This window comes from Saccopteryx bilineata, chromosome 4 (genome assembly GCF_036850765.1).
Source record: "Saccopteryx bilineata isolate mSacBil1 chromosome 4, mSacBil1_pri_phased_curated, whole genome shotgun sequence".
NCBI lineage: Eukaryota > Metazoa > Chordata > Mammalia > Chiroptera > Emballonuridae > Saccopteryx > Saccopteryx bilineata.
The window spans coordinates 134,805,877-134,823,603 of NC_089493.1; the positions used below are offsets into that span (position 1 = coordinate 134,805,877).

Here is a 17,727-nt window from a genome sequence, read left to right on the forward strand (position 1 = left end):
TCATCTGGACTTTGAGTGATTTATGTTGCTGGCTTGTACCCTTCACCCATTTTAGCAAGTCAGCACTACCCCCACCCCTGTGAAAGCCACGTGAAACTATTGACAAAGGCCAGGCACCTAGCCACATTTTGATTCCAAAATAGTTCAGTGAGGTCACTTTAATCAAAATAGAATTCAAATAATGAGGTCTTCAGAAATAGTGTTGACCCCTTTCAGCCTTGTCTAGGAAAGAGGCACTGATCTGTTGTGTTACAGGCAGCAGGAATAAGGCCCCTACCTCCCTACTGTAGGAGCATGCTTCAGCAAGTTAGGTCTACGGCGCCCCGATCCCTCATTGTAGACTGTCATCCTTACTCTCTGCTCCACATCATCTCCGTGGAAGAATGGAGACTCAGCTGTGAAACTTCAAAATCTGTTCTACCCTCCCTCTTCCCAGGGGAAGGGCCATCAGGACTGATGGGGGACTTAGGTGAACCACAGGTGAATCAAGTAAATGAGTTGGGTGAGAGCTCCTAAGCCAATGGGAGAGCTTGTGTAGTGGTGACAAATCACACTGCAAAGCCTTGCTATACAGGTGTTCCTCCCAGTAGGTAGGTGATGGGCCTTCTAAAGAGCATGTCGGTCTTGCAGACTCAGGGAAGGCCTACAGCTGAGCTGTCTCCAAAACCTATCACTGAAATAGAAACTGCTGCTTGCTTTTGGGGGCATGGACCTAAATCATGAGTGGTTATGGATAATCATTAAATGACATGGACATTTTAATAAATTTGAGAAGAAAGGTCTGAATTCTGAGCAAGGAGATTTATAGGACATGAGATTTTCCTGTGACGTAGAAGTGTTAGCCAAAAAGATATGCAACAAAATTCCTTCTCTACCTGGCGTCTCCGTGAGAACTTTGCTGATACCTGTTCCTGAGGCCCTTCTCTTCAGAGGTTGGCTATTTGGTGAGAGCCCACCTGTTCCCCAAGGAAAAGTAGAAAAGATAGGTCCAGCTGAAGGTGGAATAGAGGCTGCCAGTGCTCTTGCCAAGGAAGAAGAGGGTGGTATGGTGAACCTCAGAGCTGGGATCGAGCAGGGTGTGATCCCAGATCTGTTTGTCCTGATTCCAGTCCCCGGGAAAGGTCTGGAGGGAGCCACACTGCACCTTAAGAACATTGAATAGCGGACCTCTGCCAAACCCACCTAACCAGTTCTGTAAGTTTGCAACTAGTTAGCTGCTCCTTCCCTTTACCCTGAGCTTGGGTCTATAATGACCCCAGGTAGGGGCTTAACTAGAAACTTCAGCGGGGTGGGGAAGAGGCTACGTGGTGACCTAGTGAACACTGAGTAAGAACAAATCCGATTAGATAAGCAAAAGACTGAACAACGTGATGTCCTATAGCCACTTGGGTCTGTGGACTGGGTGCCAGCCACCCCTTAATCAGCCTGGAGTGATGTGCCAGATGAGATTTGGAAACTGCTTATTTCAAAGGTAGGTACTTTCTCCCAATCCTCCATTTCTGCCTTCCTGTACTCCAGGCAAAATCAAACTAGCCTTTTGTGTCAATAAAGCCAATACCACAGGCAAGGAGAAGGTCTGTAACTCAGACCCCTGTGCATAGAGGAAAAAAGGACCATTCATACTCATGGGTGTGAAAACACTGCAGAAGCTTTTGTGGCTCAAGCCTCTATCTTGTCTGCCACCTCTTACCACCACAACAAAAAACTACTACTGCCGGTAGAAGGAACCACTGTAAGGGAAAGGATTTAAACATAGGTTTAAACTAACCCCACTGTTTTATTTAAACTTAAACATGGAGCAAAAATCAAACTTAAGACTGGCATCCAGGCAGCATCAAGCTGAAGTGATCGCAGTTACCCACAGCGTGGGTAACTGCGATCCTATACCCCTTGAGTGATTGTAAAGGCTTATTCCTGAAATTTAAAAAAATAAAGGCCTCAGGTCTCTGCAGTCAATATACTGCACACAAAAATTAGGGGATCAGGGAACGTGCAGATAACTCCAGTACTTTCAGCCTTTTGTATAGTGCATTTTCACCAACGAAATAAATGGTTTTGTCTCATTTGCATATTCGATCACTTTCTTTGACTTGTTTGCTTTTCTGATGTTCTTGTTTGATAAAAAAGATAAATGCTTTTTTTATCGCTTCATACTCATTTTGAAATAACCCCTAATTTTTGTGAGCAGTATATTTTGCTGAATGAATAACATAACTACATGTTCCTTCCACCAGGGAAAGGCCTAAGCGGCCTCTAACAATTTTAGCCATAAGAATGCTCGGCTGGGAGTCAAGAGTGGCATCTAGGCAGAGTAATGGACCACAGGCCAGCCCTTCCCCTCTGTCTTTACTTTAATTCTGTCCATTGGATGGAAGGAGATTCTGGAGACCTCAGGCATTGACAACTGGGGGTTCAAGCAATTAATTTACAAGAAGAAATTAAGATTGAAGCATATCTGATAGTTTAAGGCACTCTATAGTCCTCATTCAACATTGCAGACTGGCACAAAATTTCTGGACCAATTAACACAGCTCTCAGGGATTTTGTTTTGGAGGTAAGTGCTTGGGATGAACTGAGAGAAAGGGTCTAGTACACGAACATAAGTTTCAAACATATTCCATCCATCCAGGTGGAGATCATTAGGGCTTGACAGTAACTGGAAACTTTCTTGCTATCCCGGAGCAGGAGGTGCCTACTAAAAAATGAAAGACTCCTGATATGTAAAAACTTTTCCAGGTAAAATTTCAACAAAGGGTCAAAGTGTTTTTTTCTGGCTGGAACTGGCAGACTTCTGGGCCTGCATTGGTAGACTGGTAGCTCTGGGACTGCTGCGGCCGGCTGAATAGTTCCTTTGGCCACATTCTGCAGCCCAGAGATGAAAGCCCTTGGGGTAAGTGGTTGTGCCCCCAGTGTTAGGTAAATGAGCTGGACCCGGTGCTGGAGGGTCAGGTGGGTGGGTTATAGGCCCTGAAGTCCACAGCAGTGGTTCTTCCTTTAGAGACTTTATCCCAAGTTTTCCTTTTCTTACAGATTTTTACAAATAGTCCCTAAAATTATCTCAGATTCCGTATTATGTACAGGAGCATTGAGCTGAAACTCACCACATTCTACCACCACAGCACCCTGCTATGCAGAGCTTTGTGCCTCCAAATTTAGAGGGAAGCCCTTCCATGAGAAACATGCTTAAAAGCAGCCTTTAACAATTTTATTTAAAAGTACGGCTGGCTTTCTCAGTGAATAGAGCATCAGCCCAGCATATGAACATCCCAGGTTTGACTCCCGGTGAGGGGACACAAGAGTCCATCTGCTTCTTTCCCCTTCCCTCTTTTTCCCTCCTTCAGCCAGTGGCTCAATTGGTTGAGCATTGGCCCCAGGTGCTGAGGCTCGCTCTATTGGTCCCAGTGTGTCAAATTGCTCGATTGATTCCAGCATCAACCCAGACGGTTGCTGGGTGGATCCTGGTCAGAGCGCATACGGGAGTCTATCACACAAAAAATAAAATATGACAAAGTAAAAGCATGAACCGAGCTTACAGCAGGGGCTTCTCAGTAGGGTGCTTTTAGGATAAAAAGGATTCACACCAACAGGCTCAGTGCTGAGAAAGAGTAAGGTTGATTTTGAGCTAGTATCTCTCCAAAGGAGTTGTCTGAGGGTAAAATGAAGACAAGAGGGTGGGAGAGGGTAGCTATCTCCCCTTGGTAGATTGGGGCTAAAGTCAGAGGGAGAGATTCATGAAGGCAGTGGTCCTCCTTTGGTGTGTGAATGCTGAAACTTTGCAAAGTTATGTAGAGGTACATTTACATTTTCTTTAGGTCCACAGCTCTCATCATTCTCAAAAAGGTCCATGACCTAAATACGCTGCAAATCAGGCAAGCCCTGAGAATAAATCTGGACAAAGAGCCAAACAAGAAAAACCATGTTTGGTGAGTTTTTATCACATAGCTGTCCGTTAAGCCTAGAGCACCTCACCACATTCATATATTACTAATTTCAAAGCAACCCTCCGGCTTTGTATTAACATGTCTTATGGCAGCAAGTTCAAAGCTCAGGAGTGCAGATTTCCTGCCTGAATCACAGGGAGGAAGCAATAGTGAAAGGGTATGGACCTGAGTATGTCACTCAGCCATTCCAATACAATCTATCTTACTTTGGGGGGGGGGGGGGGGGGCTTGGAAATATTTTTAACTTTGGTTCCTAAAAGCAATCATTAGAAGGAGAGATACACAGCCTTGGTCAGAAGCTGAGCTACAGTGAAAGCTGCTGCTCTGGACCAGCAAAGAATGTCCTTAGAAGGAATTTCTAGAAATGGAGCAGGGAAGCAGAAGCATGAACTGCCAACTTACCCCAACTTCCGTTGAAAGGAAAAAGGTACCTTTTTGCCTTAGTCTTGTTCTCCATGGTCCTGTGTCCCTGCCATGCTGAGCAGATGGCTTCCCAGGACTGTGACCCAGTCGCCGTTCTTAAAGGCATCATACCCAGCCTGGGCATCCTTGGGCAAGAGCTGAATGGTGTGGAGGTCATGGGAACTGATGACCCCCAGGCATCTGACGACAAAGTAAGTTCTGCCTTCCCTGAATCAGACCTCAAATGGGTGGGGAATCATCCATGGAGGAACTGGCAGAATATGAAGACCTATGGTGTAAGCCAGGGGTCCCCAAACTACAGCCCGCGGGCCACATGCAGCCCCCTGAGGCCATTTATCCGGCCCCCACCACACTTCTGGAAAGGGCACTTCTTTCATTGGTGGTCAGTGAAAGGAGCACATTGACCATCTCATTAGCCAAAAGCAAGCCCATAGTTCCCATTGAAATATTGGTCAGTTTGTTGATTTAAATTTACTCATTCTTTATTTTAAATATTGTATTTGTTCCCGTTTTGTTTTTTACTTTAAAATAAGATACGTGCAGTGTGCATAGGGATTTGTTTATAGTTTTTTTTTTTATAGTCCGGCCCTCCAACGGTCTGAGGGACAGTGAACTGGCCCCTGTGTAAAATGTTTGGGGACCCCTGGTGTAAGCTCTCCCTGAGGTTCCCAGTGGCTACCCTTACATTGCACTTGTGGCAATTCTTCACCCCCTGCTACCACCCCAATGTGGACACCCAGGGTGACATCTGCCTGGACATCCTGAAGGACAGTGGTCTGCTTGTATGACATCAGGACCATCCTGCTTTCCATTCCAGAGCCTGCCAGGAGATTCCTAACATCCATAGCCTGTTGAACACACATGATGGGGAGCTCTGAGAAAAACCTCACAGCCTTTGAGAAATACCTGCAAGAAACCTACCCAAAGCAGGTCTCCAGTCAAGAGCCCTGACCCCGCTGTCCAGTTTCCCTCCTCATGCTTTCCATTGTCCTTGCCTTGATTTCTCTGAGTCTGTACCATCAGCTGTGGTGTCATAACTTGTTTTGCTTCTATTTTTTTCAAGTGAGTCTCTGGCTGAGTTCTTGAGATGAATATATTAAATACATTTCGCTTAAAAAAAAACAAAACTTTTCTACTATAAAGATAACTCAAAGGCTCCAGAACAGGGTAAACTTTTTCCATAAAGGGCCAGAGAACAAATATTTTAGGCTTTATGGGGCATATATGGTTAAAAACCACTGTTAGCAATGTGGTACAAAGAGCCAGGGTGCTGCCCCAGTACTGAAGGTCAAGGGGTCCCCTCACCCCTCCTTTTCTAGCTGACTTTCCCTCAGGTGAAGGAAGGCCTGCCGTAGGAGGAAAGGCTGTACAGCATAATTTTAAGAGCATAAACTTTAGTGTCAGACTCTTGTCATTCACAACCTGTATAATTTTGGGCAAATTACTTACACTTTCTGTGCCTGTGCCCTCATCTGCATAATAAGTAATGATGATACTTCACAGGTAGCTATGAGGTTTAAAATAGCTTATTTATATAAAGGACTAAGAGTACCTGACAGTAATTACAATATGGTTAGGATTTATTATTATTATAGGAGCAGAGGGACTAGAACCAACATTCCCTATGGTGCATGCCACCCACAACTGACCAGCATGCAGGAGAAGCTGCAACTATTTTCTTGTAGATTATACTGCAGAACAAGGGGTGAACCCACTCCTTCACAAACTCTCAGAATTGCCAAAATTGTTCAGGGCTCATCTGGGGAAAGCAGTTCATTAACTTGCCTATTATCAAGTCACACCAAAGACTCTGCTCATAAAAATGCAAAATCACAACATTGCAGTCCATAAGAAGTTTATTGTCTTCAAGACAAGACAGTGCAGACTCCTCCCAGAGAAGGGTCTTTCAGAGACAGGGAACCATCCTCCAGATGAGTCGCTCATTTGTCATTTTCATAGTCGGCTGGATTCTTCCTTTTGCCTTTCTCAAACTCCTGGGTTCCCCAAGTGTAGACAAGATAAAACCCTACAAATGCTTTAAAAATCAGAAGTGAGAGAAAGCAGTGAGCACAGAAAGGGTCCCCATCTTCTTCTGAGTAACAGATTCTGCCCTCCTGTTTTCTAGTTTTCAAAAAATCACTTTTAAGCCGGATGATCACACACCCACTTGAGAGTGACCAAAAGAACAGGGTCTACCTAGGAAATTGTCACCAAACCTTCCACATCTCTCCCTGTAGGACAATTAAAAATTTTAATAAGAAAATGGAGACAAAATTAACACAAGCTTCACCATTTAACCAAATTCACAATTTTATCAACTATCATCACTAATGCACATTAACACAAAACCGTTCGACGCTAAGAAAGTGAGTCAAGGTGACCTCAGAGGGGGACAGAGTCACACCAGTGACCTTGCGCCACTCGTTTAAATTTTCTGACTCAGTTTCCTCATCAGTACGACAGAAAGGATATGACATGACTAGCTCAAGGGCCTCGAGGAATTTTCAGTGAGGAACGTGGCTGGCAAGTCGCAGAACGCCTGCCGCCGGGGAGTCCGGCCGCCCGGCCAGGGTACTCACGCGGCACGACGCGGAGGATGGATCCCTGAATGCGGCGCAGCACGTTGGGGATGCCCTTGCTGAAATAGTTTGGAAAGGCGCGCTGCTCGAAGGGCGACAAGCTGTAGGTGATCACATGCCGCACCCGCGCCAGGTTCCCAAACGCGCGGCCCATGGCGGCGGCGCCTGCAGGGTTAAGGAAGGACAGGCGCTGGCCTTAGCCTGATGCACGCCGCCCGCACCCGACAGGCCCTCCCCGGGCTCCCGTCTTCCCCATCCTAAGCGGCGCCCTTCCCAGGACCATCAGGACCGCGCGACCGGAACCCACTCCCGCATCAGGGTCACCTCACCCTTCACAGTCGCAGGAGACACCGGCCTCCGTCCGCCACTTCCGGCACGACCGGAAGCCAGCCTAAAGCCAGTGAAGTCACTTCCGGGGAGTCCCATTTCAGGCTGTCTCCGGGGGAGGCGCCGGTGCCTGACCCTATCCTTCACGCAGCGGATTCTGGAGAGAAGCGCCCTGGCCTGGTGATCCTTGGGTGGGCGGCGCCTGGGCCCGGAGTGGGACCTAGCGGAGCACCACCCTGGAGCGACTTTGGGGGCCCGGGCACCTCCGAGGCCCTCATACCTTTGCTTTCCGTGAAGCCGCGGGAAGCTGCCGTTGCCGAGGAGGACGGAGAGGTGCCGAGAAAGGGGCCGTCCACCGTCGAGGGCCGGGCGCTGAGCACTTGAGGCCCCTGCAGCGGTGGGGAGCGCCCTGGGGCCCCAGTGGTCCTACATGTCTGGTGCCGCGGCTAAAACCCGCCCGGACCCCTGTCCCAAAGCCAGAGGCTTGGACCGGATTTTCTCCTGGGTACCGCCGCTTGAAAATCCACCGACAGGCTGTCGACGTTCCCAGCGTAGAACAAAAACGTTCCCGCAGATACAACCACAAGAGTACCCAAATAATTGTCAGGCAATTGGCAAAGGGCCGCTAAGTGGCGGTAAGAAGGAAGTAGGAGGCCACCCCGAGACTGGCCAGGGTGGAGAGTGGGGGGTAAGGTCGGGGTGCCCGCAGTTCTCCCCTCCGCTTTCCGGGAGGGGAGGCAAGGGACATCTGTATGGTGTCACCGTGTTTTCGGAAGGTACTCGAGAACGCGGCTACCCGATGCCGCCGACTTCTACTGGTTGTCGTGTCTGTAAATGTTTATAGCTCGTGGAACTGCTGGCCACCTGTCATCCAGGACTGAGGTCTCATTTAGCAGTTTGCTTCCTAGACACAGACCAGGGAGGTTTGGAAGGCAAGAAACTTAAAATTTGCAAACATACCTTCATTTTATCACCCTAAGTCAGGGGTTGGGAACCTTTTTGGCTGAGAGAGCCATGAACGCCACTTTTTTTTTTTTTTTTTTTTTGTATTTTTCTGAAGTTAGAAAAGGGGAGGCAATCAGACAGACTCCCGCATGCGCCAGACCGGGATCCACCCTGCATGCCCACCAGGGGGCGATGCTCCGCCCATCTGGGGCGTTGCTCTGCTGCATCCAGAGCCATTCTAGTGCCTGAGGCAGAGGCCATGGAGCCATCCTCAGTGCCGGCCAACTTTGCTCCAATGGAGCCTTGGCTGCAGGAGGGGAAGAGAGAGAGAGAGAGGAAGGAGAGGGGGGCGGGGTGGAGAAGCAGATGGGCGCCTCTCCTGTGTGCCCTGGCGGGGAATTAAACCCGGGACACCTGCACGCCAGGCCAACACTCTACCACTGAGCCAACCGGCCAGAACGCCACATATTTTAAAATGTAATTCCGTGAGAGCCAAACAACGACCCATGTACGTTAGGCATTATCCAATAAAAATTTGGTGTTGTCCCAGAGGACAGCTGTGATTGGCTCCAGCCACCTGCAACCATGAACATGAGCGATAGGAAATGAATGGATTGTAATACATGAGAATGTTTTATATTTTTAACATTATTATTTTTTATTATTAAAGATTTGTCTGCGAGCCAGATGCAGCCATCAAAAGAACTACATCTGGCTCGCGAGCCATAGGTTCCCGACCCTGCCCTAAGTACTGCACTGACTTCTGTATCTTGTACCAGGAGTATGGGTTGCCTTTTCGCCAGCAGTCTCCTTAGGGGTGGCACTGGATAGCCCCTCATTTCAGCTATTCATGGTGCACCTTTGTCCAAGTTTTCTATAACATGATCTCTAGCCGGTCTTAGCTTCAAGGTAAGAACATAAACACTTGTAACAGTTAACAATAATACCCTAGGAAATTCTGCCACCACCTGAGTGATTGATAAGTAAATACTTTTATATATTTTCTAGCATCTGCAAACATCTCCAAACCTTTCAACCAAAATATATACAGGTAAATGCGCAGACAAAACAAAGACATCAGGATATTATATTTAAAAATGGGTCACGGGGCCCTGGCCGGTTGGCTCAGTGGTAGAGCGTCGGCCTGGTGTGCGGAAGTCCCGGGTTCGAGTCCCGGCCAGGGCACAAAGGAGAAGCGCCCATCTGCTTCTCCACCCCTCCCCCTCTCCTTCCTCTCTGTCTCTCTCTTCCCTTCCCGCAGCCAAGGCTCCATTGGAGCAAAAGATGGCTGGGGCGCTGGGGATGGCTCCTTGGCCTCTGCCCCAGGCGCTAGAGTGGTTCTGGTCACGACAGTGCGACGCCCCGGATGGGCACAGCATCGCCCCCTGGTGGGCGTGCCGGGTGGATCCCAGTTGGGCGCATGCGGGAGTCTGTCTGACTGCCTCCCCGTTTCCAGCTTCAGAAAAATACAAAAAAAAAAAAAGGGGGTCACAGTTAAAGGAGATGTCCTTTTTGCAGCATATTGCAGTATTCCAAGTACATATTCTATAAGCCACCAGGGAGAACTGAACAACTTAACAGTTCTCTGCTTTCTGGAATTTCAATAACTGACTTTCTCTCACCCTCCAAATCAGCATGTGGTAAATAACTATTCTAGGTGCCTAAAAGTGGGAGAGGTGGTGAGGATGGAGGGACAGTAAGAGTAAACCTAATACCATAAATTTCATATCAACAGATCTTTGTATTGTCATGAATAATTAGCTTTTCCACATGCCTTGGAAGTTTCAGCAAGCACCTACACAACATTTTAAGAATCATAATCTCTCAAAAAGTGGGTTGTTTTAAGATCATTCCTCAATTTCCCTTAGCCTTTCAGCTACATGGCTGGTGCATTGGTATAATGATAACTTAAGAGGTTTTAAATAAATGCCAGGAGAAAGGAAGAGCTAAGTAAAATAAATAAATCCATATCTAATGAGGACAAATTAGATAAATAGGGCAGTATCAGCTGTTTGATATACAGCTGATAAAAGTTATCTTCAGCTAGGCATCCTTGAGGTCTGATTACAGAAGTGATGCTAGCCTACCCACACACCTAAAATTTATTTAAGAGATCAAGCTAGGCTCTTCTTGGCTTTTAGGAAGAAGGATGGTACAGTTGTTTTCCTTGCTAGTTCTTCCAAGCCATGGCACTTCCCTGCAAATTCTTCTTTTGGTTTGGCTGTTTTTCTTGGCTGTGTTTTCCTATTAGCCTTGGTTCTCAGGTTTCTAGGGGAGAAGCTCAGATTGCAGCAAGTGCTGAGTTGGAATCGGAGGCTGAACCTTGGTCCTTGCTGCAGCCTGTAGATGGGAGAGACAGATCTGGCCTCTTTTCCCCTCTCTTCAAGGTTCTGTGTGATGGGCAAGGTGGTTCCCCTAGGCTGCAGCCAAACTCCAGAGCTTTGCGCTACATGAAGAGGCTCTATAAGGCATATGCTACCAAGGAGGGGATCCCTAAATCCAACAGAAGTCACCTCTACAACACTGTTCGGCTCTTCACCCCTTCTGTCCAGCACAAGCAGGCTTCTCTGGACCAGATGACAGGTGTGTAGGAGTAGACTGGTTGATGGGTAGAGGGGAGATGATAGACTGGGTTGCACTTCAGTTACACAAAGGAACTGGGTCTTGCTCCTTGAATTGCATTTTATTTTTCACGATACTCAGTATCCAAATTCAGACAAATCTAGTACTTGGTCTGTTTCTTCTGGTGCCCTGGGTTAAGGTGGGTTAATACGATAGAATGTTAGAGCTAGAAGAGACATAATGGCTCTAAAGGCTGAGGAGAGTGCTGCTGGAGAAGGTGAGCATCTTGTGCAAGGTCACCAAATCAGGACTGGAAACCAGGTATTTTGACTTCCAGTTGTTTTTTCTTCACTGCTGGCCTGGATATATAACTATATATTCCAATGCTGCCCTGAAATATAACTATAGGTGTGCTTTGTCACACAGGCTGATTTCCTCTTGTTTGTTGCTTTCTGTGAAAGGAAAGCCTAAGTCCTAATTTGAAACAGTAGGTCCTTACAAGAACAGAGGTAGCAGTTAGACTCAGTCCCTTAGTGTGTATGAAAGGCACAGTACTTTAAAAAATAATCTATAGGCCTGACCTGTGGTGGCGCAGTGGGATAAAGCGTCGACCTGGAACACTGAGGTCGCCGGTTCGAAACCTTGGGCTTGCCTGGTCAAGGCACATATGGGAGTTGATGCTTCCTGCTCCTCCCCCTTCTCTCTCTCTCTGTCTCTCTCTCTCACTCCTCTCTCTCTAAAAAAAAATCAATAAATAAAATATTAAAAAAAAAATACTCTATAGTCACTAGCTCATAGTTCTAACCCAACAGCTCAGTAGCGGTTTTTAAAAACTCTTCCTCCTTCCTTGCTCTCCTGTTTTGGTAGCTTAGAGGCTTCATTTGGTTGTCAGTCTCAAGTGTTTCAAATTAACTTAGACAATTAAGCTTTCTTTACTACCGCCATCCCTTAAGGCTTAAGAATGTCTGCTTAACAACCCTAGTAAGTACTTTCTATTATAGTTTTCCCTACAGAGACTCCCCAAGAGAAAAATATTTTTCCTTTTTAGCTTCCTCCATGTTTGGAGCAAATTATTAAGATCCTAAAACTTAAGAATTTGTACTAATTTCTTGGTTTGACTTCTGTACTCTTTGGTTTGTGTTTAAGGGCTACTAGTGGATTGTTTTTCTCCCCAGGAATGGTGCTATCAGTGGACCTGCTGTTTAACCTGGATCGTGTTACTGCTGTTGAACACTTACTCAAGTCAGTCTTGCTATACACTTTCAACAACTCAGTTCCTTTCCCTTCTGCTGCTAACTGCGTGTGCCACCTGGTGATGAAAGAGCCAGAGTCTTCTAGCAAGACTCTCCCTAGAGCTCCATACTCCTTTACCTTTAAACCACAGTTTGAATTTAGAAAGGAATACAAATGGATTGAGGTTGATGTGACCACCCTGCTTCAACCTCTAGTGGCCTCAGAAAAGAGAAGTATTCACATGTCTGTGAATTTTACCTGCATGAGAGACCAGCTGCAGCACCCTTCAGCACAGGATAGTCCCTTGAACCTGGTACTCCCCTCACTGCTTTTATATCTGAATGACACAGGTGCTCAGGCTTATCACAGGTGGCATTCCCTTCACTATAAAAGGAGCCCTGCACAGGCTCCTGACCAAGGAGGTCTGTCTGCCTGTCCCACAGGAGAAGAGGCTGCCAAGGGAGTAAGATCTTCCCGTCACCGGAGAGGTCAGGAAATGGTTAGCTCAAGATTAAAGAAGCCTTTGGTTCCAGCTTCTTTCAATCTGAGTGAATACTTCAAACAGTTTCTTTTTCCCCAAAATGAGTGTGAGCTCCATGACTTTAGACTTAGCTTTAGTCAGCTGAACTGGGACAACTGGATTGTGGCCCCACACAGATATAACCCCCGCTACTGTAAAGGGGACTGTCCAAGGGCAGTTGGACATCGGTATGGCTCTCCAGTCCACACCATGGTGCAGAACATCATCTATGAGAAGCAGCTCGACTCCTCAGTGCCAAGACCATCGTGTGTGCCTGCCAAATACAGCCCTTTGAGTGTGTTGACCATTGAGCCTGATGGCTCAATCGCTTATAAAGAATATGAAGATATGATAGCCACTAAGTGTACCTGTCGTTAACATACAATCTTCTAAGCTAAAACCTTGAGCAGAGTAAACTTTTTGGCAAAGTAAATCCCCTGCATCTACCTGTGCCTCGAGGACAAAGCTTCATGTATCATATCTCTAAATACAGTGCAGTGTGTCTTGTATAAGGAGGAGCCTGTGTAAGTCGGCATATTCTGTGGCATTTATCAGTGTAAAGGCATAACATCTGCCTTTTTTATTTGCAAATATAAATGAATGTAATCCTTTTAGAGAGCTTTCAATATTTTTTTCTAAGCAGTTTCTTTTCATGAATCTTGTTTTTGATGTTAGAAAAACTTAATCAGCATTAACCTTGGAGAATTACAGCTATAAATAGACAATTCAGTATGTTGTAGTCTTATTTAATGGAAGAATAAATTTCTGACAGTGGCATAAGTTTTCTGTATGTGTGTTTATTAAAGATTGCTCTTCTATGGTGATTTGGGAAGCAGAGGAAGTGTGTCTAAAAGCTAATCTTGGTTAAACTTCTGATCTCTTTTTCAGAGTAAAAGGCTAACTTCTTTACCTAAATCCTGATGAAGTGAGGCTCACTAGGTCTAGAGAGTATGCAGCAAAATCTATTTCTGTTGCATTAATGTGACTAGTACACCATATACGACCTCTGCTTGTTAGATGGCTTGTATAAATTGGTTGGTTCACATCAAATATAACATTTTTTCCATTTATTTAAAAAAAATTGCCTTGCAGATTTTTTTCCAAGAAAAAATTCAATGTTAAAGATTTATTTATTTCTTATTTTTGTATTTAGACGTCTGACCCTGGAATGAGGTCAAGGAGCATTTTTTGTTTGTTTTTTCAAATTTCCCTCAGCTTCCACCACTCCACTCCCACATTCATTCAGGTGGGCTTTGAACTGTTCTTACTGATCCAAGCTGGTAATGATGAGTTATATTACAGAGGAGGCCTTGTTTAAATATGAGGGCTTATATGTGGGGTTTCAATCAAGTTAGCTGAAGAGAGCCCTAGGGGCACAGAGTTAGGGCTGGTGTGCAGTGATTTCAGTTTCAGAGTTTCTGAAACCCTAGGTTACAAACCAAAAGTAACTCCTAGGTGCAGGAGGTACTTTCCATTCTTGTAAATGATGTTTTCTTAGTTCTTAGTATCTAACTAAAGAAGCCAGTTTGGCCCTGGCCGGTTGGCTCAGCGGTAGAGCGTCGGCCTGGCATGCGGGGGACCCGGGATCGATTCCTGGCCAGGGCACACAGGAGAAGCGCCCATTTGCTTCTCCACCCCCTGTCCTCCTTCCTCTCTGTCTCTCTCTTCCCCTCCCGCAGCCAAGGCTCCATTGGAGCAAAGATGGCCCGGGCGCTGGGGATGGCTCCTTGGCCTCTGCCCCAGGCACTAGAGTGGCTCTGGTCTTGGCAGAGCATCGCCCCCTGGTGGGCAGAGCGTGGCCCCTGGTGGGTGTGCCAGGTGGATCCCGTCGGGCGCATGCGGGAGTCTGTCTGACTGTCTCTCCCGGTTTCCAGCTTCAGAAAAATACAAAAAAAAAAAAGTCAGTTTGGATTTTGATAGGGATAGTATTGAATCTGTAGATCAGATTGGTGAGTATTGCCTTCTTAACAATGCTAAGTCTTCCTATCCATGAACATGAGATTTCCTCCCTTTACTTAGATCTTTTATTTCCAAAATCTTTTGTTAATTTTGAGTATAAGTTTTACACTTAACATTTTTTTTAATTTATTGATTTTAGAGGAAAGGGGGGGAAGGAAAGGGAAGCATCAACTCAGAGTAGTTGCTTCTTATCTGTGCCTTGACCAGGCAAGCCCAGGGTTTCAAACAGGCACCTCAGCATTCCAGGTCACTGCTTTATCCACTGTGCCACCACAGGTCAGGCAAGTTTTGCACTTTTTATTGTAAAATTTCTAAGAGTTTTATTCCTTTTGATCAGGGGTCCCCAAACTTTTTACACAGGGGGCCAGTTCACTGTCCCTCAGACCGTTGGAGGGCCAGACTATAAAAAAAAACTATAAATAAATCCCTATGCACACTGCACATATCTTAAAGTAAAAAAATAAAAACAAAACGGGAACAAATACAATATTTAAAATAAAGAGTAAATTTAAATCAACAAACTGACCAGTATTTCAATGGGAACTATACTCCTCTCACTGACCACCAATGAAAGAGGTGCCCCTTCCGGAAGTGCAGCAGGGGCCGGATAGATGGCCTCAGGGGGCCGCATGTGGCCTGCGGGGCCATAGTTTGGGGACCCCTGCTTTTGATGTTACGAATGGAATTGTTCCTTTCATTTTGGGATTTTTTTCCCTGGTGCTATCATGCATACACATTACAAACCTGCACATACCAACATAAACATTCTTTTTTCTGCTCATGATTTTTTCCTCCAGAAACATTTTTAGAAAAATGGAACTGAAACAGAAGTTTTAGGTAGCCCAGTTTCCAAATAACTTTACTATCTTGTGTAACTTGAAGGTGTCATTACTCTTTGGTAAAGGATGCTGCAAGTCTAAGAGATAAGATTTTTCAGGAATTTTGTATACATTTCTGTCATTTCCAAGAGTATCTAGAATAGAAAGGTCATGAGTAATGGTGGCAATGTACAATTTAACTTATTTGAAACACATCTCCCTTAAATATGACTGTTTTTAAATGGACCACATAAAATATAAACTTAATGGATTCCTCATAGTTCCCCCAGTTACCCTAAACTGACTTAATTTTTGTTTTTCTGAAATAGAAATTTGTTTGTTTTTTTTTCATGGTTTGGTTCTGTGGCTAAGTGGAGAACATTGTCTGCAATTTAAAGTTTTCAAAAAGAAAATGAAGAGGTAGTTCTGATGGAAAACATTGCTCATCCTGATAGGTAAGTTCTAAAATTGACTTATTTAAACACTTTTTGCGTAGTTTTTAATGCTACTGCTGAGTGATGGCAGCTTGAAGAACTAGAAGCTTGGATATTTTTTTTTTGTCTTATTGTTTTTTAGGGTTTATTTGTAAATCTAGTTTCTCTCATTCATAAGACTGTTAATATTCAGGGCTGATATGTCTGCTGAATTTAAACTTCAAAGATTCTCTTCTACACAATTGTGGAGGATATACTAGTCTCCCAACTGCCTCCTCCATATAAAACCTGTTTTTCTTGGGTTACTCTTATAAAAGCTGCCACTTTAGAAAAATAAATGAAAAAGGACAGCAGTGATTTAAATCTGGAAATTTAAGGATGAGGCCACATCTGCCTTAAATAGATGCATTCAGCTTTGGTATTTAGTCCAGATGAGATATGAGGTCACCTAATGTGATGAGTGCCTTAGTGTGCCAGGGAACAATGGGGCATGTCAGGAGCTGGTTTTACCTTCAGCTCTGAGTTTCCTGCTCTTTATTGGTTTAATCAACTCCTGTGTTACATTGAATACTTTGTGTTTTACTAATCAGCTTCAAGAGCAGCAGCCACTCAGACTTGGTTTAGAGCTCAGTTTAGACAGTCTGTAGAAAAAATAAAGTTTCTCTTTCATGGGGTAAAGGAGGAAGTATTAATGATTATAAAAGTGATAAAAGAAAAATGCTCAGATAGAAGAACTTGGTTATATCAAAACTTTAGTCAATGTTAATTTGTAACTTTGGAGTGATTGCATCTTATAAAATGATAAATGAAGTGAAATTATAACATTGAAATATTCTTTTAGAGCAAGGGGTCCCCAAACTACGGCCCGCGGGCCACATGCGGCCCCCTGAGGCCATCTATCCGGCCCCCGCCGCACTTCTGGAAGGGGCACCTCTTTCATTGGTGGTCAGTGAGAGGAGCATAGTTCCCATTGAAATACTGGTCAGTTTGTTGATTTAAATTTACTTGTTCTTTATTTTAAATATTGTATTTGTTCCCTTTTTGTTTTTTTTACTTTAAAATAAGATATGTGCAGTGTGCATAGGAATTTGTTCATAGATTTTTTTATAGTCCAGGCCTCCAATGGTCTGAGGGACAGTGAACTGGCCCCCTGTGTAAAAAAAGTTTGGGGACCCCTGTTTTAGAGGATGTCAGTTCTAATAGTGTTCCTTAAGTATGTAGATTGGCTGAATGTTGATACAATAGAAAAGTATGCTGTTCTAGCCATTAACTGTTGTCTAAATAGAAGGAAAAAATAAACACAACCAGGAGATTGATTCTTCCTCTTTTACCAGAATTGACAAGTAGGTTCTCCACGTGTAGTTAATTACTTCCTGATGCAACTGTCCTTCCCAAACCACCTATTTACTGGTCGATTTTTGGAAAGGGCCATAGTTTGTTAGGCCAGGAATATATCAGTATCCATTTAAAGAACAGGATTTTATAGGTGGAGCCATCCTCAGTGCGCCAGCCAACCCCGCTCCAATGGAGCCCAGGCTGCGGGAGGGAAAGAGAGAGACAGAGAGGAAGGAGAGGGGGAGGGGTGGAGAAGCAGATGGGTGCTTCTCCTGTGTGCCCTGGTGGGGAATCAAACCCAGGACTTCCACATGCCGAACCAACACTCTACCGCTGAGCCAACCAGCGAGGGCCCTGATAGGATTTCTTTGTTCAACCTTACCATGAGAATTGAGTAATCTTTATTATATGTGGCTTAAGTGTCTGTTTGTCACCAATAGCTTATTGGTTGCTTGTGTAACTGTACTAACCAATGGGGTGAAGTTGCCACGGCATTCAAATAGTCCTGCCTTCTTGCATGCCACCTCACAAATTGAGGTTAAAGATTGGAGCAATTATTATGCTGTTAAGAAATCTTAACACCAGAAGGGGTCTTTGCAATGGTACAAGACTAGAGGTTCTCCAATTGAAAAATAATGTCATAATAGCTAA

General features: G+C 45.0%; 2 protein-coding genes, 1 long non-coding RNA gene and 1 other non-coding gene across 7 annotated transcripts; 3 read left to right on the forward strand and 1 right to left on the reverse strand.

The window, feature by feature from the left end:
* Positions 1 to 7: 7 nt before the first annotated feature.
* LOC136336557 (uncharacterized) lies at positions 8 to 5,431 on the forward strand. The gene is made up of 3 exons (XR_010731475.1): positions 8 to 2,890; positions 3,813 to 3,923; positions 5,182 to 5,431. It is a non-coding gene; the product is annotated as an uncharacterized lncRNA (long non-coding RNA).
* A 771-nt stretch (positions 5,432 to 6,202) lies between these two features.
* Positions 6,203 to 7,359, reverse strand: UQCRQ (ubiquinol-cytochrome c reductase complex III subunit VII). The gene is made up of 3 exons (XM_066278344.1): positions 7,273 to 7,359; positions 6,944 to 7,116; positions 6,203 to 6,399 (listed from the first exon to the last, which is right to left on the reverse strand). The coding sequence occupies exons 2-3, from the start codon at positions 7,095 to 7,097 to the stop codon at positions 6,305 to 6,307; spliced, it is 249 nt and encodes an 82-aa protein (XP_066134441.1). The 5' UTR covers positions 7,098 to 7,116; positions 7,273 to 7,359; the 3' UTR covers positions 6,203 to 6,304.
* Positions 7,338 to 13,310, forward strand: GDF9 (growth differentiation factor 9). 4 transcript variants are annotated; one of them, XM_066278343.1, is made up of 3 exons: positions 7,338 to 7,603; positions 10,603 to 10,798; positions 11,953 to 13,310. In XM_066278343.1, exons 2-3 carry the CDS (start codon positions 10,666 to 10,668, stop codon positions 12,906 to 12,908), a joined length of 1,089 nt encoding a protein of 362 aa, XP_066134440.1. In that variant the 5' UTR covers positions 7,338 to 7,603; positions 10,603 to 10,665; the 3' UTR covers positions 12,909 to 13,310. The 4 variants fall into 4 exon arrangements, with proteins under 4 accessions (XP_066134440.1, XP_066134439.1, XP_066134438.1 ...); XM_066278342.1 differs by having other exon boundaries at positions 7,401 to 7,450; XM_066278341.1 differs by having other exon boundaries at positions 7,470 to 7,905.
* Positions 9,325 to 9,400, forward strand: TRNAT-GGU (transfer RNA threonine (anticodon GGU)). The gene has a single exon. It is a non-coding gene; the product is annotated as a tRNA-Thr (tRNA).
* Positions 13,311 to 17,727: the final 4,417 nt, after the last annotated feature.

Excerpts from the sequence above, each read along its gene's own strand:
- UQCRQ (XM_066278344.1), bottom strand. The coding sequence starts at position 7,097 with ATGGGCCGCGCGTTTGGGAACCTGGCGCGGGTGCGGCATGTGATCACC. Across the intron at positions 6,400-6,943 it reads CATCCTCCGCGTCGTGCCGC|CATTTGTAGGGTTTTATCTT; the intron begins GTGAGTACCCTG and ends TGATTTTTAAAG.
- GDF9 (XM_066278340.1), top strand. The coding sequence starts at position 10,402 with ATGGCACTTCCCTGCAAATTCTTCTTTTGGTTTGGCTGTTTTTCTTGG. Across the intron at positions 10,799-11,952 it reads TTCTCTGGACCAGATGACAG|GAATGGTGCTATCAGTGGAC; the intron begins GTGTGTAGGAGT and ends TTTTCTCCCCAG.